Raw genomic sequence first — 27687 nt, 5'->3', positions numbered from 1 at the left:
CAAGGCTAACATGATTAGTTTTCAAAATATTTGAAAAAAATCGAAATTTTGGAAATCCGTTTTTGTTTCATTTCAGCCTTGTTTGAGGTGATATTGAAAAAAGAAGAACACTTTCTCATGGTCACTTTTTGCCCTCTATCGAATGGCATAATCAATTTTTTTATGTAACGTTTCGTCTCTCCAAGACCATCATCAATATCATTTTTTTAAATACGACCCTAGAAATTTTATTACATTTTTTGCAAGCTGTCATGATTCCCAATACTGTACTGCTTCAGCCCGAACCAGATTCAGACATTTTGTCTCGAAAAATTCATCTTCAGTGTATTCATTTCTTTATTTAAATTTTTTATTTAGATTTCTTTGTTTATTGAATTTTCGTACACTGTAAGTGTCGTTAGATCCCGTGTCCATAGGCTTCTCGTGTGCTCTAAATTCAAACAAATTCCGATCTATTTTTTTCAGGATATTCATACAAATCTGACATGCTCTTTCACAGTTGCGGTTACAAGTATAATAAATTCCGATAATATTACGCTGATATTCATTTTCAACCTTTGCCAAAATGAAAATGTTTTTGAACATTTATTGAAATTTTTTAAAGAATAATATTCAGTTGGCGTTTTGGTTGTTCATATGCATTTTTAAGAATTAATTTGTCATAATAAAATTAAAATTGTAATAAAGTTTTAATTTTGACGCAACAACTTATTGAGTTATGTATGACCAAGTGATGGTAATAGTTAATAATAATAAATGTTTTATTGTAACGCGTGCTGGTAATAGTTTAAATAATTACATGGATTTCACAGGGTCTAACGACACTTACAGTGTACGATAATTATATAAACAAAGAAATCTTAATAAAAAATTTAGATAAATTTGGAACGAATACGCTGAAGAGACAAAACGTCTGAATTTGGTTCGGGCTGAAGCAGTACAGTCAGTATTGGGAATCATGACGGCTTGCAAAAAATGTAATAAAATTTCTAGGGTCGTATTTAAAAAAATGAAGTTGATAATGGTCGAGAGAGACGAAATGTTACATAAAAAAATTGATTATGTCATTCGATAGAGGGCAAAAAGTGGCCATTAGAGTGTTCTTTTTTCAATGTCACCTCAAACAAGGCTGAAATGAAACAAAAACGGATTTCCAAAATTTCGGTCTTTTTCAAATATTTCCAAAACTAATCATGTTAGCCTTGATTTTTTAGAGGCACAATGTTGGTCCCCTGATTACGCAACTTTGCCCCCATTTAAGCTACTTCGTACCTCTTACCGTTTCCGAGATCCCTGTAGTGAGAACCGAATTTGTAACAGCCAGTATACATAAAACCATTTCAAGTAATGCTTATTTCCAGTGGCAGCTCTTGACTTCCATACCAGGGAAAAATTTAAGTACAAGGTATTGAAAAAATATATAATTGGATAGTTTTATTTTAAGTACTATTGAAATATGTGGAAAATGTACTCAATATAATTTTTTATAGTGAAAGTCTGTTCTACTTTTGTCCGAAATAAACTTTTCAGTCAATCAATTTAAGCTTTTACAATTGTTTAAAAAACACAAGAAACATGTAAGTAACAAAATTTTACACCACACATGAAAAAATTACATTTATTAAGAAAAAAAAAGTGGTGAATAGTTATTATTTGGTTACAATCGGACTAAACAGAGCCCAAACTGCATAATAAATATGCACTACACCCACTCCGTCTTTCTCTGCTGCGCGATAATAACCATGACGAGGAGCCCAGGAATTAATGTGTTTCATAATCTATTTAATTATGTAAATAAAATTGTAAACTAAATTTTAAATTAAATTTTTTGCTATGAAAATCCCAGGGGGGGCACGCCCCATAGCCCCTCCGCACACGCCGCCACTGTTTATTTCATTGTTGTTCCTAGAAATTTAACATAGAGCCATTATAATCCAAGCTAAATATTAAAATCGATTGTAGTAGCATTTCTTTTATTCGTAACTCCTCAAAATCTAACATAGAGTCAATATAGGGTGGTCCGAATTTTATGCAGGAAACTTCGAGGGCAGACAGATGTCTTTAAAATAGTAGATGTTTACCTTATAAACATAGGTCTGGAACGGCCTCGTTTTAGAAATACAGGGTGTTGAAGTTGTTAAAAACAAATAATATTTTGCTTATACAGTAGAGTCTCATTAATCCGGCACCATTAAAAAACTAAGAGTGTCGGAGTACCGGAAAATTCGAATTAATGGAATGTGTAATGTAAACAATATTAAATTAAAAAAGAATTTACTTTTAATTGTTCATTAATAAAGAGATTGGCACATATAATTAAAGGGGTACAATCGAAAAAAAAAAATATTAAAAGTCAAAATTTATTACATTTCTAAACAGTTCTGTAAACTTTAAAGCATACTACAAAAAAAAAGGTATACTTGTCGAAATTCGGTAGCATGTACCATTTTCGAGAAAAATGAAGTTGCATATAAGCAAACGGGGGACAATTTCAGCATCTACTCTAGTATTTCGAGTTTTGTTCATTTATTTAATTGTGCAGCTGTTTTGTTCTGTATGTCTCCGAGTCTGTTTCCTAAAATTTCATGCTCATTCAATGGTAAAGTCCTGTTTCAATTTAATATTTTGTTAATATACTTGTAACGCTTTATGTGAGCAAATAAAAATGAAACTTCATTTTTCTCGAAAATGGTACATGCTTCCAATTTCGAAAGCATACCTTCTTTTTGCAGTATCCTTTAGAATTTACAGAACCGTTTAGAAATATAATAAATTTTGACTTTTAACATATTTTTTTTTCGATTGTACCCCTTCAATTACCTGTATCGGCGACACTGCTTTTCAGAAAGACATGGTCTACACATTATTCTTAACGCACAGTTGAAGTTTACTCGTGTACAAATTTTGACATTTTTATCTTTAGCCGATTTAAAGATAATTAAGGAAAACCATTTGGAAAGTAACAACTTCAACACATTGTATCTCGAAAACAGGGCGTCTGAGAAAAAAACGTTACATGAACTACCCTTATTATTTTCCCATGAGGAACTTACATACAAGTTTTTTTTAAACATGAACGGGACACCCTGTATACATACATATTACATTTGTGTGTGCATATATATATATATTGTAATATTTTTATTTTTCTGGAATCTGTATCTTTCAATTAAACTGTAACTGTATAAACTGNCAGTTAAACAAAATTTGTCAGTATATATATATATATATACTCGATGGCAGGCGGACGAGATCGACGAGAAAAGTGGGGAGAAACAGGAGTCGAAGTAAAGAGACGTAACAGGGCAGAGTAAATTAAGATTCATGTGACGTAGTTGTAAAATAAAATATTGTAAAAGGACCTAAGTGGTGTTTATTTGGGGTAGAAACCCTCTCTCATTTAACATCAGAAGTGGGATGAACTTATAAACTATTTAAAGTAGTGTAAGTGAAATAAGAACAATTAATGTGAAGTTGTAAAAATGGCGGAGGAGCATCCAGAACTTGATGTAGAAGTGTCGGAGATTGATGACTTTCAGGATAAACAGCCCTCAACTGGTCCCGCACAGAAAAAGAAAAATATTAACTGGCCAAAAGCGCTGCTATCTATTTTGGCATCGCAACAAGAGCAGCTCACCAAGCTATCAAATATGGCGACCGCATCAACGCCAACACCCAGCGCCTCCGAGTCGGAGAGCTTAAACGCGCAGGCGACAACATCAGCCGGACATGCGAACTCGTCATTCAAATTGACCAGTTACGATCCCGACCGAAGTACGTATTCCATCAAGGAATGGGTAGACGACGCTACGAAATTAAATGTTAGCGACATTCTTATGATAGCCAAGGCTGGTGAGACACTGAAAAACCGAGGCTATCAATATTATTGTGATTGGCGACCTCTTTCTCGAAGCTGGACAAAATTCTGCAGTTATTTTACGATTGCGTTCCCTGATCGCGAAACACCTGGAGCTCGCGCATATAAATTGATGATATAAATTGTGATATAAATTTTAAATCATTGAATACAATAAAAAACAGTATATACAACAGAGAGTTACTGTAAATGTACTTGTCACTGTTAATTATCGTTATTTTGTATATTTCTTTTTTTTTTCTTTCTTTTTTTGTATAAACAGCCCGTTTAAATGTGTTTCTTGTGGTCTTGTTTGTGATTAGTTATTATTAAATTAAATTACTTTATTTTTATTTTTTCTGTTTATGTATTTCCTGTAATTGGGTTTTCCTGTTGGAAATAAATGACATTATTATTATTATATAAGACCGCGGTCTTACGGAGCCATTATTGCGAATCTTTGTGTGAATATGGACTTCAAAAATTGCGCTGCATTAGCAGGTTTTACGCGCAGTTACCGTGGAATATAATCTTAAGTATGGTGGAATACGGTCTAGATTGTGATGAAGCACGCTCTGCCGTGCAAATTCAAAAACCGGCATCAGAACGTGAGTTAATGGAGTTATTAAGTGACTTTGATGCACGGCGAGTTAGGACCTCAAGGCTACCCCAACATTCGGACATTGCAGGATCATCTAGACGGAAATATGAACGCCAAAGAGAACACCGAGATCGGGATACCAGATTACGGAACCTTTCAAGGAACATGTTACCAATGTGGGCAGCAGGGACATCAAAAAGATGTCTGTCGTCAAGTACGCAAAGATCAGTTACATAAAGAAGACGTTCGTGATAAATCTGCAGTCACTGGTATTCCTCAGTGTAATCATTGCAAAAAGCCAGGACATTTAGAAAAAAATTGCTGGTTGAAGCATGGGAAACCCAAAACTGTAATGTTAATTAGACGAGGACGTGATCTTGACACATCTCTGATTGCAACTTTAATATACAATAACAAAGCAATCAGTTTTACAACATTAGCAGCAACATTACTGACGCTAATATGTCAGGATTGGACGAGCACACAAAACAGAAATTAAAGCAACTTCTGTTAGATGCCCAAGAAAAGACTGCTACTAATATAACGACAGATGAATTGAAAATTCGTTTGAAGGACGATGTGCCAGTCGCATTTCGACCTCGGCGGTTAGCACATGCTGAAAGAATAAAAGTACAAGAAATTGTCCACGAATTATTGATCAGTGGAATAATTCGAGAGAGTACGTCTTCTTATACCAGCCCAATTGTGCTTGTAAGAAAGAAACCTGGCGATTTACGGATGTGCGTCGATTATAGGGAAATTAATAAAAAAGCTATTAGAGAGCGCTACCCCTTACCTTTCATTTTGGACCAAATTGATGCACTATGTCATGCCAGCTTCTTTACAACTCTGGACATGAAGTCCGGATTCCACCAAATGGAAATTGAAGAAAACTCTAAGATCAGCGGGCTCGACACTTCGATGTGTCCCGCTATGCGGCAAAACTATTTGAAAAAAATGATCTAGTCGCTGTTGAGGATTCTCAAACAGGCGGAGGAAAACTGAAACCCAGATACCATGGACCATTCAAAGTACGTGAAATTCTCCTCAATGAAAGATACCTACTGCAGAAGGGAAAGCGAACAACAGTGGCAGCGCATGAGCAGCTGAGGCGTTGGTCTCTAGAAGTCCAGAATAACTACTAGACAATCTGATATAACATGTGAGTACATTTTTTGTTTGGATTTCTGTTTATTTAAAGTTATTCTTACACAAGATAATAAAGGTTATGATGATAAATAAGAAGAGCAACAGTAGTAAGAATAGTTCTAATAAATTAAATACCAACTCGGCGGTACTGTAGTTGGGGAAGTACGGTAGTATCGTACTAGTACTTTGTGATAATAAAACATTGGCTAAAGCCCATTACAACAACACTGTTTTGAAAAAAATACAGACTTGAACTGAAAATGAATGACTGAATGATTGTATGATGAGTGAGTGAATTAAGATGGCGCCTATGAATAGATTAATGAATCTGATGAAAAAAATGAATGGAAAACGGAAAAGACAACGACTCGGAATATAACAGGGATCTGTACTTCTGGATTTTGTATGACGAATGGTTGTGTAATTTTCAAGAAAGATAGTGGCAGTACCATCTAGTGTTTGGTTAAGAAGGGTAGTGGCAGTACCACTATGCCTAAAAGGTGGCAGTACCACCTGGTGTTTGTCTAAGAAGTAGGGTAGTGACAGTACCACTATGCCTAAAAGGTGGCAGTACCACCTGGTGTTTGTCTAAGAAGAAGGGTAGTAGCAGTACCACTATGCCTAAAAGGTGGCAGTACCACCTAGAAGAACAACAGCGCTAAAGTTGAAAATGTTGAAAAAATTAGTAGTAAAACATAGTAAGAAAAAAATTACCGAGCAGTAGAAATGAGTCATAATGTGTAAGAGAGCTTTTAATGAACAGTTAAACAAAATTTGTCAGTTCTCAATTAAATTTTTGCTAGAAGTACCCGTACTAATAACTTTTATGCTACTGAAACAAATGTTGATTAAACCAAAACTGCTGATGCTGCAGAGTAATATAACAGCATAAACTGATGTGTAAAGGAGACTAGGTACTGGTGGTTTATTTGTGTTACAGACTAATTTCTCGGTCGAGGACGCTCGAACTGCAGGATGCCCGTGTTAACGGTGATGTACTTTAGGGGTTCTTAAATCTTATATAATCCCTACTACGGACTATCTTCCTACTTAAGGCATCTGCGATCTGCGACTACGCAACTGCTACGAAACCACTCGATGGCAGGCAGACGAGATCGACGAGAAAAAGGAGTCAAAGTAGAGAGACGTAACGGGGCGGAGTAAATTAAGATGCGTGCGATGTAGTTGTAAAATAAAATATTGTAAAAGGACCTAAGTGGTGTTTATTTGGGGTAGAAACCCTCTCTCATTTAACATATATAACTTTTGTTGTATTTAGATTTCGTACGTCAAGTTCAGTGTTCTGTGGATTGTTGATAAAAGTATTCGTAAAAAATAAAATGTAATGGCGACTGTGTTAAAAATATTTTGATCCTTAAAAATAAAAACGAGCTGAAATTCAAAAATCAAACTACATTCAGAAACATCCTAAAGGACGCAGGTACTCATTAGAATTTAAAAGTGAATGGCTTTCTATATACTTTATTGGGCCAAAATATAAAAAAAAATAATTAAGCAATTTTATTTACCAACACCTGCAACATTATTAAAACTGTTGAACTGTTGTAAAGAATTTGAAAGTGGCTCCTGGAGTTAACTGTGAATTGTTTAAAATGCTTCAAATGAAAATTAGTAATTTCTCCGAAGACGACACATTGTGTATGCTTTGGGTGGATGGGATGAGCATAAAAACTAATCTTTTTTACGCCACTGGATCAGATATTATAGTAGGTCTCGAAGATGGTGGCATAGGAGAAAAGAAGTACTTTAATTCAACATTGACAGCTACAGTTTTAATGGTCCGATGTATAAAAAGAAATGGAGCCAACGACTAGCATTTAGTTTGTTCCTTTCTACGAGTACTGCATCCAAAACAAGATCAATTATTTTTGGTTTAATTAATAACTTAAAGGAAATAGGCTTTAATGTGTGCTTACTTGCAAGCGATATGGGTTCAAATAATGTTCAACTTACAAAGCTCTTGCAAGTAACTCCAACCAACCTTATTTTGTTGTATTTATGTATACATTTGTTAAAAAAATGTACGAAACTATTTAAATATATAACTGTGTTAACCTCTTCAAAGACAATGGCATATAAGTGTACATATTTCAAAATAATCATAAATATTTTACTATTCGTAGTAACAATATTCCNGATCGCTCATCAGCTGGTCCCACCAGGCACAGACCGGACTTATTAGTCCTCATCAGTGTGTCATAGGTAGGACAACCGATGAACGATCCAGCTGTTAAAAGTCGTAAACTCCCGACAAGAGGTACATAGTACGCGAAGCACAAAGGCTCCATCTATCGCGCTGACTTCCACTTATATATATTGCAATGTTTTTATGTTGCTGTAAAATAATTAGTCAACTAAACTATAGTATAAACTATTCTGCAAGGACAGTAGACAAACGCGGAAAAAATAACGCCGAATTATTGGACGTGCCGGTCTAATGAAGTGCCCAATTATGGAGATTCTACTATATCTCCAGAATCTATTAACCGATCTCAATAAAATTTGGTACAGATAATGTATGACAGTAGGCCTTGCATTGCCTAAAATATGAGCTCTAAAGGTTCAACTGAACAGCGGTCACTCCCTTTTTTATAAAAAAACCTACGCCACCGCATTTTTTAGAAATTATTGTATCGGATTTATATTCTATGCACAAAATATGTAAAAAAGATAACTTGAATTTTTTCCCTAAGATTCGCCGTTCTCGAGTTATTCATACCAATACAATCCCCTTGTGGCAGACACTTCTAAGCATAATATTACAAGAATATTTATATTTATGCTTAAAAGTAAGTAATTTGTAAACATATCAATAAAATTCTTTACACTCGTCGCTGGCCAATCTTAGGGAAAAAATTCAAGTTTCCTTTTTTTACGTATTTTGCGCATTAGAATATAAATCCCTTACAATAACTTGTAAAAATAGCAGTGGCATAGTTTTTTTAATAAAAAGGCGTGACCCCTGTTCAGTTGTACACCACTGATTGAACCTTTAGGGCTCATATTTTAGGGAATGCAAGGCCCACTGTCATACATTATATACATATACCAAATCTTATTGAGATCGGTTAATAGATTCCGGAAATATAAACAAAAATTTAATTTTTTTAACAACTTCAACACCCTGTATGTCTAAAACGAGGCCGTTTCAGACATATCTTTATATCTTTATAAAGCAAACACCTACTATCTTAAAGAAGTTTCCTGCATAAAATTCGGACCACCCTGTATACTCCAAGTTGTAATCATAAGATCATTTGTAGTAATGATTATTTTCTTTGTAGAGTCACTACAATCCAAATCCATGGGCGTAGCAAGGGGGAGGGGCAGAGGTGTGCACAGCACAACCCAGAAGGCCCGGTGCCCATCCCACCCCAGAAAAAAAGATCCAATAATGTCATCATGTCATGTCAGTAAGTCGCTGACTGCATGGATTTTTTTAAGAAGCCTCCATAGAGCTTGCAGTCCTGGGCCCACCCCAAGCAAAAATCCTAGATACGCCCATGTCCAAATCTATCTAAAATCGTTTTTAATAGCAATTACTACTATTACTAATGCAGAATCACTATGCTACAAGGGTAGATATAAAATCATTTATAATATAAAATAAAGCAGGTCTCTAAAATCGTTTATAGTAGCTGTTGTATATTTTTCTCTTAATGTGTTACAAAACGACCGTTGTTTTATCCCTGCAAAATTGCAACAACTTCAATTTAGTGACCCTATCTTAAATTTTTTGAAACGACAAATGAAGTAAACGTTACTATAAACAACTACAGAAGATTTTCTATTTACAGCTTGGAGTATAGTGACTAACTTAGTTTTCGAGGAGCTTAAACTCTAGTTAAATTTCAAGGATCCACGGATGAAATAAGTGTTACTACAAACAATTTTATATCTACAGCTTTGAATATAATGACTTTACATCAGTTTTAGAGAAACTACAAACAAGTACAAATGATTTTAGAGACACAGCTGGGAGTATAGTGATTGTTAAATTTCGAGGAACTACAAACAAAACAGCGCTACTACAAATAATTTTAGATACTCAGATTATACTGACTCTACATTCAATGTTGAAGAACTGTAAAGGAAATAAGCATTACTACAAACTACAAATAATTTTATATCTACAGCTTGGCGAATAGTGTTGACTATACTACAGTTTAACGCCGCTTGTAAATGACGCGATTTCGCCGGGCCGGTGAATTCATCGGGTCGGGAAAAAAACGTGTATCCTTATACACGAATGCAGTTTAATACCGGTCGTAAACCCGGTGCAGTCAACATGCTCTCATAAACTACTACAGCCTACTGACCATTTCCCTACCATGCGTAGATCAGGCACGTCGAAGGAAACCTATGCGCACACGGTGACCGGCCGGTCGCGGTGCGCTCACCAGGTGTGTTAACATACTGCCATGAAAATCTATATCCCCCCATCGACTGTATGAATCTACGGTGGATTCACTACGCTTACAAACGGCTAAAAAACCGTTATTTACAAGCGGCTTAGAGGAACAAACAACTACAGATTATTTTAGAGCTAGAGTTTGGAGTGGTGACTCTATGTTAGATTTCGAGAAACTATTGAGGAAATAAATGAAAATGGGTCTAATTTAATTTTTAAGGAATTACAAACAAATTATCCATTACTACAAACAACTGCAAACAATTTTATATTTACAACTTGGAGTTAACGAAATAAACTCTACTATGAATGATGAGTTTAAGTGATTTATAAATTTTACACAAGACAACAAATTGCACATTTTGAAAATAGTTCTTATTTTTTTATTTGCTACTAGAAATGAAAACTTGCTTACTACAATTACTCCAGTCGAAATAGATCATCATAACACCAGAAAATCTAAAAAAAATATTTGTAGACATTTTATTGTACTTTATGATGGAGAAAAGTATGTAGAATGATAATATCAAAAAAGTAACTCGAAAGAAGTGACGCTAAGTTGGCAAATTCCAAATAAGTGGCAAAATTATGTTTTTCCACTTTTTTACTGCCCATGAAAATCTAGACTACATATTGGAAAATTAATTCTTTTATAGTATGCGAAGCACAAAGGCTCCATCTATCGCGCTGACTTCCACTATGCCATTCAAATGGCTACTACGGTGGAAGCGACCTGCTAAAATTTGCCAGGTACTTTATTGCACGAATGTCGCCTATAGAGGGCGAAACACAATGTAAGTCGTCAGTGCCGCGAAAAACAACTACTCCGAGGGCTATTTGCCCAAAGCCTAAAGTACCTGGCAAATTTTAGCAGGTCGCTTCCACCGTAGTAGCCATTTGAATGGCATAGTGGAAGTCAGCGCGATAGATGGAGCCTTTGTGCTTCGCGTACTATGTACCTCTTGTCGGGAGTTTACGACTTTTAACAGCTGGATCGTTCATCGGTTGTCCTACCTATGACACACTGATGAGGACTAATAAGTCCGGTCTGTGCCTGGTGGGACCAGCTGATGAGCGATCCTAGCTGTTGTACTGGGTGTCGCGAATGTAATTCAATGCCGGTAGGGGCAAATAGCCCTCGGAGTAGTTGTTTTTCGCGGCACTGACGACTTAATTCTTTTATGTTGTAGGCAATTAAATTACCTACAATTTGAGGTACCTGAAGTCACTTTTCACCTATTTGTTAACTGTAAAATTAAGGTCGAACGTGCAAAAATCAGTTTTCGAAAATTCCGCATTATTATTGCAAAAAGAGTTGATGAAATTTAACATGTGTACCAAAGGCCGATTCGATTGAACGTGAAATTCTTACTCCAGCTAGTTGTTAGTTAATTTTCATTAGTGTTTTTGCAACTAATTGTTTAATTACCAAACGTTAATTTTAGAAGTTAATATTGTAGATAAATGTTCTAATTGATCCACAGAAACATATCCAAAAAGAAAAATTTCAAAAAGTTGAAATTAAGTTGCCCTATATAAACAAATTGTCTCAGGGTCAGGCAAAAGCTGCTAGGGAATTCGCTCTTTTTGCATTAAATAAAGCTTATTTTTACGGTAATTTTTAGAAAAAGAGAAATCACCTACGCCTCTTTGTTCCACATATAACTTTTTTTGATAAAGTTAATTGTTACTTAATGTATCGGAACGGTATTTTAGAGACAATTAAAGAAAGGGTTAAACTTTTATTTTTTTACATTGATAGTTCATGTAATAAATACGTTAGCAGTAGTAAAAGTTAACGCTTATGAACGGCCTGCACGCAGAAGGAACGCCGTGCCCATGCACACGCGTGAACACTGCTCTCGGTGGTATGCGATATTTTTGCATTCAACATTTCAAATTCAATTCAGTCTCTATCTCGAGAACCGCTCGATCAATATTGATGATTTTTTTTTCTATTTTAGGTATCTCGTCGAGACGAGTGCAATGCCACCATAAAATGTATACATTGTCAGTATTAATACATTATAAATTAAAAATATCCATAAAAATTCTACTTTTAACAGCTATAAATATTATTTTTTTCTCGTATTTAATTTTTTTCTTGTTTTATTGAAGAATCGAATCAGCCTTTGGCACACATGTTGGTCATTGGATTGACCGTCTTTTCCATAAATTTCATCAACATCTATCGCTTTTTACAATAATAATGCGCAATTTTGGAAAACTGGTTTTTCCGCGTTCAACCTTATTTTACAGTTAACAATATGTGAAAAGTGATTTCAGATACCTTAAATTGTAGGTAAATTAATTGCCTAGAACAACAGTCGGCAGCTGGCGGACCGCTGTGTAGATCCGGACCGCGGAAGGTAAAAAACTGGACAGCCAAAAATTTTTTTAAATAATAATTACTCAAATTATTTAAAACATATTTTTCTGTAGATAACAATACGTTTATAATTTTTTAAAGGTTAGTAGGTTACTTAAAAAGCTGGCTCAAGACGGCAAATGTAATTTCTCCCATTGATTTTTTAATACAAATATGCCTATCTATTGTACTTCATTTCATATTATTTTGTGGGTGCAAATTAAAATAAAAAATTAGTAAGGAATATGAGTTTTATCTGGCCCTCATTAAAAATTTTCAAAAGTATCCCAACTCCACCTAAAATTACTTGCCGACCCCTGGCCTGGGCCTAGAACATAAAAGAATTAATTTTCCGATATGCCATCTAAATTTTCATAGACAGTAAAAAAAGTGGAAAAACATGTAATTTGAAACTTATTTGCAATTTGCCAACTTAGTGTCACTTCTTTCAAGTTACTTTTTTGATATTATCATTCTACATACCCTTCCCCGTGATAAAATGTCTATAATTTTTCCACGTTCAAACTCTAATTCGATTGGAGTAACTCAACTACAAAAGATTTTGTATTGAAATCAACCATCAGATATGAGAGCCGTCAAATTCAGTGATTGAGTTTTTTAAAGGTTCTAACATTTTCTGTTGGTGTTGCAATAGGAAAATATATTTTTTATACAACTCACCAGTATCGGGTCCAGGGTGCTTCTTATTTTTCTTAGGTGCTCCTGTGGGCACTGGGAAACCAGATTCTCCTAGATTATTCAAAGTAATAGGCTGTTTAGGAAATTGATTTTGGAAACCCATAACGCAATTGTAAGAACAAAAGTTTCTTATCGTTGCATCAGACATCGTTAAATGATACATTGGATGTGTTAGTTTTTGACAGAAATTACAAACTGTTTTTCTTGAACTCACTGCATTTATTGATACCCTGTAAAGGCTAAGGCAGTTCACACTGCACATATTTATCATGGGACCAGATTTAGAATATCTTCTTATCATATCAAAATTATATTTCTTTACTTTGCACCAACTGCATGGTACAATTTTTCGATGAGCTATAATATAAATGTTCTCACAACTGTTAGAGCAAAAACTATGTTGCACATTATCATAATACATTGTATGTTTTTCGAGGATGGACTTGGGGAAATGTCTCCGACACATAGCACATTTCCCTGGAGAAATATTATTTACAAAGCTAAATGCAACAAAACAAGGCTCGCTACAAAAATAATTTGGGCATCCATTCAATTCAAATTCAATCGTAATGGGGTTTTCGGCTTTACAAACAGAACATATTGTACCTGAGGCAACTTTTGGTGGTCGGTCGTTAGTCATAATATCATATTTTTCCATACAAAGTTGGGAACAGAAATCCTTAAATTGACCTTTGTCTCCTACTGGTGCTAAAAAGCCAGCAGGCCCTCCAGACATATCTTGTTGACAGTAAGAACAGACTTTAAGTCCTTTTTTATACTTCTCTAAACACATGCTAGTACAAAACTGTCTTATATCATTACCGAAACGGACACAATATTTTCCAAGTGAATTCGATTTTACCTCCATGTTACAACTTGAACAATGAGAACCAATTTCTTTTTGATATTTAGAAAGACAAACTTCATTGCAGAAATCCATAATTTCCCATGTCAAATTGTTTTCTATATCATCAGTAATTTTTTTACAAGCTGCACATTTTCTTATGAATGAAAGAGAGGGAGGTTCTTTCGTAGTTCCAGAAAAATTTTTTACTCTCAAACTACCCTCTTCCCAGTTAAATACTACTTTATCTTCTTGGCTATCTTTAAAAACATTTAAGCAATTGTCATCACAAAGATATCTTGTCGCGTCCTTTCCTGAATAGTAATATTTTACTTTTCTTTTCTAAAATAAAAGAAAAATTAAAAAATAGTTACATAATATTAGAACTTATTTAAATGAAAATATAATTAAAAAAAATAAACTTAAAAATAAACGAATTAAGGTAAGAAAAATTGAAAATCCCTTTCAATTAACATTAATATTTAACTATGTATATTAATAATTATACAGGGTGTTTCTTAAGTAGAGGTAAAAAATCCAGGGATTTATTCTGTGGTCAAAAATAAGGGTTTTTTTGTTATATAAATGTGGTCATAGGACAACTATTGTCCAGTTACCAGTTACAGCGTGTCAAAAATTTTAAAAAATCAGTTCTTAATTTTTAATTTTTAAACTGCTTCAGACAATTTAACCAAATTCGGTGTGTATATTTAGTATGACAGTAGGTACGAAACAAAAAATTACCAGCTTTAGAAACGTACTAATGAGGGAGGTGTGGGTATCATCGATCACTATTTGCCAAAAAAATATATATCACCCTGTATGATATTACAAATAAAATAGGTCACCATATGCGCCATTGTATTATCTTCACTTTTTGTTTCTTTACACTTTTTTTGTATTCCAAACCAATTAACAACAAAATTGATTTATTTGATGAAATGCATTTTTACAATACATACATTACATTAGTTACATAAATAAACTCGGCCAACAAAAAAAAAAAAATCGCGTGTTTTTGAGACGTGACCCTACCTATCATTAGTAAAATTTTCTGCTGAATCCGAAAATCATAAAAGGAAAAATTTCTGACTTATGGATTCTCCTCCACACACCCTCAGTTCCCCCAAAAATAAAAAAATCATAACAAAATAAATATTCCACTCATTGTAAGTAAAAAGTAAACTAAGACTTTAAATAAGTATTTAATGGATAATAATTTAAAAAAAGAGTAAATATAATCAATGACTTGCTTGCTTGAAGATTTTTGCATATGTTGCAATTAGGTGCTATTGTATCAGGTATATGGTTCCCAGATCTAAGGGTTTGACCTGGAGTTTTCGGGTTTTGATGGTACATCTTCGAGCTCCAGGTTAACATGTCATTTCTCCTCGTGCGTTTTCTTTGTTGAGGAAAAATCGTGATTTCGAAAGCATTTATTATTAATTAAAATGTACCGCTAGCACTACACACGTGCAAAGACATAACGACTTTGCTATGCAGTGGTAAACAAATTACAGGCCAGATGCGTTGTTATGTTATGACAATGAAATAAAGTATTCAGTATTTTATTCAGCATTCTTAGATTTCTATGACTTGACTGATTTGTCGTGTGCAGTGTGCGTATTTTTATTATGTACGGGTATCTTATGTCCTGGAAATTATAGTTTAATTTAGTTATTCATTAAAAATGGGAACTCCAGAGCCCGAGCCTTCTAATCAGGAAAGTCAAAATATATGACTTACTTTCAAGATAGTTGGCTTGCGGGTGCTAATTATAAATATTGGTTGAGGAAAATTGATATCATAACAGCAAGATGTTTTTTATGTACCATTAAATATGGCAGTGAAAAGCCTATCTAAACACGTTTGAACAGCAAAAGACATCAAATATGCATAAAAAATCAAGCATCAAATCAACTGTTGACTGCTTTTATGCCAAAAAGGGAAACTGAAGATGAAAATTTAATAACAATTATCGAGGTAGCTCAAGTGTATCACGTAATTTGTCATCATCACAGTTAACCGAGTATAGACTGTGGGATAAAGTTAAATACTATGTTGTACAAAGGTTCGAGTTTAGCTAAAAAAGTTTATTGCGGGCGAACAAAATCAGAATCTATAATCGAGAATGTATTATGTCCAAAGTCTCTAGAAACGTTTTTAGAAGGAATGAGAGCTGGTAGAAGTAATTGCATTTCATTTTCAGTTTCATGTGATGCTTCCAACAAGGGATATCAAAAAATGTTTCCGGTTGCAGTTAGATACTTTAGTCAAAACACAAGTATTCAGAGTAAACTGTTAGACTTCTATGAAGACAACAATGAAAACTCAGCGGCAATATGCAGTTGAATAAAATAAATATTAAGATTAAATTAACCTAGTGCTTACAGTGCTGACAATGCTTCTGTGAATTATGAAAGTTCATAATTCTATTTTTCAAAAATTGAGTGATAGTAACAAGAACATCCTGAAAGCAGATTGTAACTGCCATGCTATCCATAATGCAGGCAGAAATACTTTTAAAGTGCTTTCTTATGAAAATTTGGTGTTAAAAATTTATGCAGAATTTTCCAAGTGCAAAGAAAAATTAAAACTTAAAAGAATGCTTTGAATTCTTAGATTTAGATAAAATGTTAAGACACGTAACAACCAGGTGGTTGTCATTGGGAAAAGCCGTAGAAAGATTAATTCAGTACTGGCCAATTGTAAAGGCATATTTTCTTGAATTAGGTGAAGATAACACTAACAAAGTATTATAGCAATTTATAAAAAGTGAAAATGAACTAGTTGATCTGAGTCTGAGAACAGAAATAAGCTTAGCTGAAAGCTACCTCTTTTTTGCCCATCGTTATACCAACTTATTAAACACGTCCATTTTTCTGTTAGAATGTAACAGTCTAACAAGTACAGAAATACATGAAGTGATGAAGGATTTGAAAAGTAAAATTACTGAATGACTTGATAATTCTTTCTTTGGACCTAAAGTTAGGAACAACCTAAAGCATTTGTCTAGTGAAAGAAATAAATTTGTAACTGAAGCTAATCAAGTTTACCAAAGAACAATAAATTACCTCGACAAGTGGTGCAACTATAATGATGAGCCATTCAAATACTTTGTTCATCTAAACCTTAAGGAAAATCGTCATATTACCTATGATCAAATATTGAAAGGAAACAATGCAGCAAAGGTAACTAGTGTCAATGATGATCATCCATTTCATATATGGGCAACCCCCGGCCCCCGGGCCGGATCCGGCCCTCCACCAGCTTCAATCCGGCCCGCAAGAGATTCAGAAAATTCAAATAACGATATCAATTCAAATCGATAAATAATATTATTAAGTGTACGCAGTGGAACGCCACAGATCGAGTCAGAAATAGTCGTTAGAAAGAGACAAAGACATAAACATTCGGTAAGCTGCCCGATGTGTTTGAAGCACTTTCGTACGATCGAGAGTATTCTAGTTGCTTATTGGGGGTAATATATAAACCGCTCAGCGCGTGTGTCATCTCATTACTTCTTAACAACTGATAAAGTTCGCATCACATATTCGCGTACGGTCTAGAGTACGACGCGGGAAATATTGCAGCAAATTCTATCAACATGTCTGGTTTAAAAAAGCGGAAAGTGGATACAGAATGTCGTCAACTCCAAGACAAATGGACTGATGAATACTTTTTTATCTTGCACAGTGGTAAACCTATGTGTTTGTTGTGCAATGAAACAATTTCTGTTTTAAGAGAATACGACATGAAGCGGCATTACTCCAGTAAGCATTTCGCTCAATATAATTTACTCACGGGCCAGTTAAGAAAGGATAAAATTGAAAAACTCATTACCAATTTAGGGAAACAGCAACAAATGTTCCATTCACAAAAATCAAATCTAGACAGTGTTGTTAAAGCTAGTTTTATAATTAGTTCCAAAATAGTGAAAACATCGAAGTCATTTTCTGAGGGACAGTTTGTTAAAGAGTGCCTAGTAGAAGTTGCAGAACTTTTGTGCCCAGAAAAGAAGAGTTTGAGAAAGTGAGCATATCGCGACATATCGTTGTTCGACGTATAGCTAGTAATATCAACAAAACATTGACCGATAGATTGGCTAGTTTTCAAGCATTTTTGATTGCTTTGGATGAGAGTACAAATTTATCTGACACATCCCAGTTAGCTATTTTTATACGAGGTGTTGATGAAGAATTTGCAGTGACAGAGGAATTACTGGCTTTACGGCCACTACAAGGAACCACTACTGGAAAAGATATGGTTGCCAAGGTGCAAAGTACTTTTGAGCAATATAGTTTGTAATGGTGTAAATTAGTTGGAGCGTGCACAGATGGTGCGCCTTCAATGGTCGGTTCACGAAAAGGTTTTATCGGAAATCTGAAGGAAAGAGCAACCGCTATGAATGTGCAAGAATGTGATTTAATAATTCTGCATTGCATTATTCACCAACAAAACTTGTGCTCTAAGTCCATTCGACTGAAGAATATTATGGATGTGGTAGTAAATACCATTAATTTTATTAGATCCCACGGTCTTAACCATCACCAGTTTAAAGCATTTTTGAATGAACTCTCTTCAGAACACGATGATGTAACATATTATTGCGAAGTAAGGTGGCTAAGCAAAGGTAAAATGCTAAAAAGGTTTTATGACCTTAGAAAAGAAATAGCTGATTTTATGGAAATGAAAGAGAAAACATTGCCGCAAATTTGTGATCCAACTTGGCTTTGTGACTTGGCATTCCTGGTAGACATCACAGGACACTTAAATGACCTGAACTTGAAGCTTCAAAAACAAGGGCAATTGGTAAATCAGCTGTTCAGTCATCTTAAAGCTTTTCAAAACAAAATTCGCTTGTGGGGAACACAAATGAGAAGTAAAAACTGTTTTCATTTTTTAACATTATCCAGTCCCGAAAACATTGAATACGGTCGCTATGCTGAAGAACTGGAACTACTGTCAGAGCAATTCACTAATTGATTTTCCGATTTTAAGAATATGGACAGCACTTTTAATATTTTTGCAAATCCTTGTAAGTGTAATGTGGAAAATGCTCCGCTTCACCTACAAATGGAGTTGATCGAGCTTCAAGAACATTCATATTTGAAGTCTAAATTTGATGATATGGAACTAAGCAAATTTTACAGAACATACCTTTTCAAAGAAAAGTATCCACAGCCGAGTTTTCGCACGAAAAATCATTTGAAAATTAATAAAAATAAGCATCGTACTCGGCTTACAGATGTTAATTTTGAAAATCTTTGCGCCTATGTACTACTGATATTGACCCCAATATTGATCATCTTGTTTCTCAGCTACAAACTCAAGTATCTCATTAATTTTCATTTGATTTTTCTATCTTTTTTTATTTATTTGCTTTTTATATATTTGATTATGCTATTATAATTAATAAATTAAAAAAATTGTGATTTTTTATGGCTTTTTTATTCGCTACTACCTACTTATTTTTTGCCTACGGCCCGCGACCTGATTAAGTCCCGAAATTACGCCCTCAACTAAGCAAAGGTTGCCTATACCTGATCTATTTGATGAAATACCTATCTCTATTAAAATCAATTTTATGTAAAATGGAAGATAAACAATTTCAATTACAATTAGATCAAATCTGGTTGAAAATTTTTGAAAATTCTGAATTTCCGGAACTGTTCAAAATCGTTTCTAAAATATTTTCACTTCCCGTCAGTAATGTGTATGCAGAAAGAGTATTTTCCTTGATGTCAAACTTATGGACAGATGAAAGAAATTGCACATATGTTAACTTGGTTAAAGCTGAACTTTGCAGCAAGCTTAATTTTAATATGTCCTGCTTACAATTTGCTGAATTCCTTGTGAAAGAACGGACCAAACTAATTTATAATACACAATAAGATTTGCAGCGATCTTCCTAATACTAGTATTTGGGTCTTCCTCAATTTCGTGTAGAATAACTTCTTCCAACTCAGGTATTCTAACACTTAAAGTTCTTCCACGAATTGGACCTTTCTGAAATGAGCCTGACACCGTAAGCCGTTGAAAAACATTTCTGAACATTCTTGGATTTAGAGTTGGATGATTTGGAAATCTTTCCATATAGATTTGCCATTTCCATCTGCAATGCCATAAATGTAAACCATATTGGCCATTTCAGCATTTGAATATGTATAAGGCATTATTAACACTTAATATTTTTAATAAATAAGATTAATTTGACAATACACAATATTAAATACGATGACGCCTTCTTATTATTATTGTTTTGCATGGGCTCCATAAGATTATGTTTAAGTAATTTAAGTAACTGTAAAAATGCACTTGATCAAATAAATCAATTTTGTTAATCAGTTTGAAATACAAAAAAGTGTAAAGAAGCAAAAAGTGAAGACAATACAATGGCACATATGAAGACCTATTTTATTTGTAATATTATACAGGGCGATATATTTTTTTTGGAAAATAATGAACGATGATACCCACACCTCTGCCACTGGTAAGTTTCTAAAGCTGGTAATTTTTTGTTTCATACCTACTGTCATACTAAATATGCACACCGAATTTGGTTAAATTATCTCAAGCGGTTCAGAAATTAAATATTATAAACTTTTTTTTTTTTATTTTTGATAGCTGGACAATGTCTGTCCTAAGACCCCACATTTATGTAACAAGAAACTCTTATTTTTGGCCACAGAATACGCCCCTGGATTTTTGACCTCTACTTAAGAAACACCCTGTAGAAAATAAAATTTAAAACTTTTTATATTTATTACAATTTTAATGTTGATCCCATTCTTACTTAACTTTATTATTGTGGTGTATAGGGTGCTTTCTATATACAATGTTTTCTTCCCCCAGAAAAATTAGGAAAAAAAATAAGAAATGTGTAACAATATAAACCATATATTATGTACTATTGCTTATTACAACTACACTTTTAATAAACCTGTATGTTGCACATATTTCCACCATTGAAAATTCATTTTCAATTTGAATTCAGAAGCATAAGATTTTTACTCAGAAGACAGACAGCCATGGACTAAAAAAGTTTTTCTTTAAGTAAACTCTTAAATGTTTTTTTCAATTATAGAGCTATTTTGTTTTTTTTATTGTTTACTCATGAAAAAATAAGGCTTTTTTGTTTTAAATGTAATGTATTAATTTGTACTTGGCCTCAACTCATTTGAGGTATAAAGGTGCGATCCCGACTATTCAAAGCGCTCATTTCTTAAGTGGTACCACTGGGATTTCTGTTGTCTTATGAGAGAGATACAATGACTGCCAAATTAGGATAAAGAAAGTTGAAAAATATATTTTGCCGCAGAAAAATCGTTTTTCATTTTGAAATTACAAGATGATGAAAATTTGTGTCTTCGTTCCTATTTTTTTAATCGAAACAGAACTTAAAGGACAGTTTTAAAGACAGTTTACTTGGAGGCACCAAGAACCCCAGAATTTTGACACTGCTGAGTATATTAAAAATTAGATCCTTTATCTAAGTTTTAATGTATACCAAATTTTGACCAACCAATTCTGACATTTACAAATTTTACAAGTAGATTTGAAAAATTTTCGAGGCAGCAAACGAAAACTCTTTTAATACCTCGTCATCAATCGAGGAAGAGTGCAAGTTTCCGAGTCACACATCCACGATGACTCCTTCGGGAATCATCAAGATGGAGACGTACGAGCCTACTGAAAGCCCTCTTGCCAGCATGCAGGCATTTAATCAACCGGCACAGTTGACAAAAGCGGATCCAAACCAAACCGCTCTGTCCGAGCCGATACACATGCTCCAGGAAGAACTCGAGAGGCTGCCGCCAGTGCCTCAATGAATCATACGGCGTGGTGCGGCTCAGACCTATACACTTCCCCCCGAGGACTCGTCGGTAGTTCAACACGACTCGAAGGCCAATCGAGAGGTTATGCAACATGCGCTATATATGGTGCCCAAGTGTCCAACGAATCAAAACATAGATCCACGACAGTAGTGGTAGTTGAGTCGGAGATCAGTTTCTGTCACCCAAGACGTCACTACCATCAAGTGCAGCTCTAGGCCTGTGGAGTGGGGTAAAGAGCAGAAATGGGTACGTTCCCCGCATGGTTCCATACCTGTGCAGTAGAATAATGGATGTGGTTTCACTTTCGTCTGTGGTATCACCGATATCTTTGCGTTTACTTTCAGACCTGCGTGATGGTGTACCCACATGCTTATCTCACACCACTGCTTGTTCTTTAGGAAGGGTAATTATGTTTTACTCAACTTAAAGCCTTCTACACAGTTCACATTATTTAGATGTTGTTCGATTTCCAACGCTTCCCATCTCAATAGGTACAACAAGTATCTCAGTGTCTTCGAAATTTATTATATGTCCATCATCTAACTCATGTTGGGCAATGGCTCATTTCTCAAGCTGGTTGAACATTAAGGCCTTTTCATGTTCCTTTCTTGTAATAACCAATCTCTTTGTCATACTTATACGCTCCCCTTGACATAGTATGCGGTATACACTGGGTTGACCAGAGGGTAATCACCAGAGAGCGGACAATTTGTGTCTTTAACCTTGAACATAGATATGTCATTCGTAAACTTAGATACATTATCCACGACGCAGTGGCGTGTCGGGTATGCATCGGAAATTTACGTGATAATTCACGAAAATTCCACGGTACTTACATTTTTAGGTGTTATAAAATATTTAGAAAATCAGAAATTGTATACTACATATTTATTAAATAAAGTTCGGTTAAAAATAGTGTCGTTCTTTTAATTGGAAATTAGGAGTCAATGTAACGAATATCCTCAGGCGACGGACATGATAGAATAGTTCAACTCATGCTCCATTCATAACAGGGCTGCAGTTTGAATTCTGATCAATAGGAATTAGATAAACGCAACCGATGTCGACGGAATGGACTAGAGATGGGCGCGAGTGTCATTTCATTTCTTTAGAATTAAATTAACTTAATTGTTTTCTCGTTATTTAACCTGTTCACACGATATATTTGCTATACATAATAATTATATTTTGCATAGTTTATACACAATACATTTTTGAACGCGTACACATCTCTACCAAAATTTGACCTACTCTTCGGGTTAAAGACACACATTGTCCGCTCTCTAGTAATCACATTGACCTTAACACCTGTTGAACTTTTCTTTTAGGGATGGACCTTGTACCTACTCCCTTCTTCTGTAATACTTTAGCAATACGGTCTGTTACATTATGAACATAAAGCAGGCATGCCATTTGTTAATCTTCATAAGGTTTGCCACATTCTTTTTGTGGAGATCTAGAATTAATGACTCTTTTGATATCAGATTTGTCATTACTGGACTCCGGGTACTCTCAATGAGAATAGATTTGTTCATAGATAGAAGATTTAAAAAAGCTTTTACGGGTATAGTGCCACAAAAAAATTAAAACCAGTGGGATGAAAGCATCGAAGACAATCTCTTTAGCCTACGAAATCGCACTGATGCCCCCTTCGGTGTCAGCTCCAGTGTAGCATTGTTGTGGGCCCTGTTAGTGCATATCGGGGAGTGGAGTCATCCGCTAGTAAATTGTAATGTCCGAAACGACCCACAAATATGAGATCAACAACTCGGAAATTAAAATCATTTCAAGTTTTTACAAACCATTATATGTTTAAGTTGTAAATCTCAAAAGCAATGATCTGTAAGAAAAGTAATTAAAGTACTAAGAAGCACTAATAAATGACATCAAATTCCTTTAGAGCTGAAAACATTTTAGGAGTTGGCTTTAAAATTTTAAAAAACTAGATAGCCAAGCAAACATTAACAAAAACACTCAAAACATTAATAAACACTAATGAACAATTAATGGATAACATAATTTAGTTTCAATTTTGAATATTTTAGGGACTGACCTTCAAATAAAAAAAATCAATTATTTCCGAAACTAAACAAGCACTAACAAAAATAAATGAAACGTTAAAAAATATTAAGGAAGAACTAAAGTAGGATCATATTCGATGCAAAGTAATAAATCATTGCCTGTCAAGGGAACCAATGAAGTACGCTTTTAAGGGTTTTACAAATGGAATAATTTCTTTATACATTATGAAGGGACGAGGGGATCAGTTCAGGTCTGGCACCCTTGTTGCTACAAAAATTCCTTTATTCTCATAAACTATTTATTTTAAATGTAATTTATTATAAATCCAATTTGTTTCCTAAATTCCACATATGTACTACATTTTACCTCTGTACGCGCCACTGTTGTTTACTTGTTTTTTGGAAGCGCTCTCTAATTGACAGCAAAGCTTGCCAGGTTAGTATTTGACATATAACCGACCAGTTCATACACTCGATGCACCTGGGCTACTACAGCTACTACCAGAACACAGTGCGTATGCAGCGGTATTTCAGATTTTACATTGAATTTCATTTTCGATTTGAAATTATTTATCTTACGCCTCCTAAAAATGATGACACGATTTTCCTTTGATAAAAGGCCGACAATTTTTTGCTCTACTTTGCATCATATACGATCCTACTATAATGGCACTGAATTTTTTAAGAAAAAATTCTATACCATGGATTCTAAGTTCATGAACCTACAAACTACTATAATTGTATGTTATTGAAATCATAAAGTTATATTCTACAAACATTTGGCCGAAAATTATAATTCTACTTATGAAAAAAATGTGGTCAAACACAGGCAACTGAACTTGGAAGGGGCAAAGGTAAATGAAAAATTTTTAAATGCAAAATACACGTCTGACAAAATGTCATAAAACATAAAATAATTTATTTATTATTTCCAAATGGTATATCCCACAAATTAAAATATTATTAAAAAAAAATAATAAGTATATAAGATGAAAAATGGTATGGTATGAATATATATATCATATAGTAAATCATATGATTGCTTTATTCATATCATTTGGTATTACTTTTTAAGTAAAAACTATTGGAAATCAAATTTTTAAACACCGATCAATAAAAACTTTTTTTATAACTGTCCCCTATAGCTTTACCGGTGACACCGTAATTAATAGTGATCGGCATAAGCGAGCAATTTTGATGATCAATTTATTAGTAGTCGAGTAGTTCTAATGATCAAGTCATCGGGATACAAAATATTGTCATTCTCAACACATCACTTGTATACATTTAAGCTTACAAATCAAACTGGAATCCTGTGCATTGTTATATATTTTATTATTAATATATTATTTCAAATTACATTCATTTTTTTATTTTCGTATCAACAGACTTTTTGTACCAAAGATTTTATTATATATGTGTTTTACAATAATTTATCTTATTTTTACAATCCCTCAAGCATTTTTATTATTCAGCCCTTTTAATGGGATGGAAATTAAATACCTTTTTACACAAAACTGAAGTATTAAAAAATGTGTCAAACTGACAAGACAACGACTGATCAGGAATCAAGAAATAGACTAACAAAATACGAATGAGAAACGATTGACAGTCGATGACTTCAGACTTGACTTGGCTTTTTATTATGGGAGTTTTCGGAGGTGGAACAACAAAATATTAATTGCTAAAATGATGGTAGTGAACATCTCGGGATATCTCAAGAACTTTTTCACTAAAGACATCCCGTCACTATTACTCGCAAAAAAATTTATATATAACATAACTTACCAATTTACACTCATTGCATATATGCAAGTCTTCTTTTTCATATTTAAACACAATTATAGGTGTACTTAGAGTATGATCGGAAGTTGCTGTTTCAGAATCTTTATCAGACTGTACAGAAGCACTGGCTTCTGTTAGATCACGAAGGGGTGGCATTGTAGAAGCAGCATCTTTTTCAGCCTAAAAAAGAAAATTACCTAGTTGTATTAAAATACATATAAATAAATAAATATAAATAAAAACTTTATGAAACATTCATTATTTACCTGTGATATTTCACGCTGTGTATCAGGAATAATACATAACTCTTCATCGGCTCCTTCTCGATCCTCATTGTTTATAGGTTCGAAAGAATCTGATGCTATAGGGTCATGTTCCATTAGTGTTCTGTTATTTGTTTCATCTTCCTTCTCATTATCTTCTCCATCTTTTTCATTTTCGGTATTAACTTGAACAAACTCCGTATTTTCTCTTTGATTGTAATTAACCTTGTCTTTATCCTGATCTAATGTCATTGATGGAGGATTGGACACCATGGAATCATTTGTTTGATCCTCCAACATATCCTTCTCGGTTTCCTTATTAACAGTTTTCTCAGAGGCATTATAGTCTAGATTATCGGCAACATTTATTTTCTCATTCTGATTTTCTGTATTACTACCGCCATTATCATTCTTCTTCTCTACACAAGTACTACTTTCACTATCTATTTTTTCTACCTGATTCTTTGTTATACTATATTCTTCAGTTGTTTTATTGTGTTCCTGATTTATAGGTTCATCCGTTTCAACAGAATTCATTTCAATTAAAGGGTTTTGGGTAACGTTTTCATTTGCAGAATTAGTTTTATCTTTATCACTCTCACAAGTACTTTCTGAAGAATATTCTTTGGTAAATTCAGTTTCTTTATATATTTCCTCTGAAGTGCTACTACTTGGAGTTTCTTGAGTTGCTGATATAGTATCGTTGACTAAATCACCAATATGATGAAAATTTATTTTCTCATTTTCTTTCTCTAATTCTTTATCTTCAGGTTGAACTGCAGTTGGTACGTCTACATTTTTAACATTATTAGCACTTTCATCAACATTATCACTAAAATCATCGATCCAATCCATCTTATTGTTTTCATTAAGTAGTTCAACAACAGTTCCTTTTTCAGCAGCAGTTTCAGTAATACCACTATGCATTTTCTCCATTTCAGTTTCTACAGTATTTGAAGTATTTAAATCCTCGATAAAGTCTTGTGTGGGTTTTTTTAATAACTCTGTATTTATATCATTTTCTACATTATCTGCAAGTTCAGTTGGTTTGTTAATACTATCGTTCCTGGGAATTGGACTAGGTAAAACATTTAATTCCTTATTATCCTTACTTGTGCCTATCACTATATTGCTTTCTATTGAAACATTTTCTGTGCCTTGCTCGGCAGCTAAATTTACATTACTATTCAATTCTTCCATTGTTATTATAAAATATAATAATAAAATTACTATTCTTTATTCATTATAACAAGGATATATAGTTATATCGTCCACAAATATTTTAAGTCACATAGTGTTTTATTTACGTTTACTTATGAACAATAATTTTCATCAATAAGTAGTTAATCAAAGTACGACAGAAATAAAAACACTACAAAATTGTTATTTTTCAAAATCCCGGCATTTTCTGCTGTTTGGTTAAATTTCAAATATAGCACTCATATCGTGGAAAATTTAACTCTCTAAAATAATATCACTAATAAACACTTATTAAAAATTATTTGCACTTTACAAAAAAGCCTATTCAAGACTTGTAAATATAACTTATAATATAACAAATTAATTATACATCAACACCAAGCCATATAATGGAGGATAATGTTTAGGTGTTTAGTTTGATGGTTTGCAATAATTTATTGGTGTCGCTAGTACGTATTCTGCCGCCAACCTTTTAATTAGAAATGTAACTGCCAACTGGGAAGGAACAGGGTTGCCATAACCACGGTTATGGTAACCGCGCCATTATTCCATGGCTAGAAATTGGCCTCAATGATTTGGGATCGAGGGGGATTATCCCTCTTTATCCTGCCTCATCTCGTGTAGGCCTGGA

General features: G+C 33.9%; 1 protein-coding gene across 1 annotated transcript in view; it reads right to left on the bottom strand.

The window, feature by feature from the left end:
* LOC108914672 (zinc finger MYM-type protein 4) overlaps nt 1–27468 on the bottom strand; it is a 97526-nt gene extending 70058 nt beyond the window's left edge. The window contains exons 1-3 of the mRNA XM_018720523.1: nt 25860–27468; nt 25597–25773; nt 13088–14291 (exon numbers count right to left, since the gene is read on the bottom strand). Coding sequence (XP_018576039.1) covers nt 13088–14291; nt 25597–25773; nt 25860–27056 — 2578 coding nt within the window. The 5' untranslated portion in view covers nt 27057–27468. The remainder of the gene's footprint in view (nt 1–13087; nt 14292–25596; nt 25774–25859) is intronic.
* Nucleotides 27469–27687: the final 219 nt, after the last annotated feature.

The sequence above is a fragment of the Anoplophora glabripennis genome, unplaced genomic scaffold (genome assembly GCF_000390285.2).
Source record: "Anoplophora glabripennis isolate ALB-LARVAE unplaced genomic scaffold, Agla_2.0 scaffold1152, whole genome shotgun sequence".
Lineage (NCBI taxonomy): Eukaryota > Metazoa > Arthropoda > Insecta > Coleoptera > Cerambycidae > Anoplophora > Anoplophora glabripennis.
This window is presented reverse-complemented; position numbering and strand designations above follow the sequence as displayed.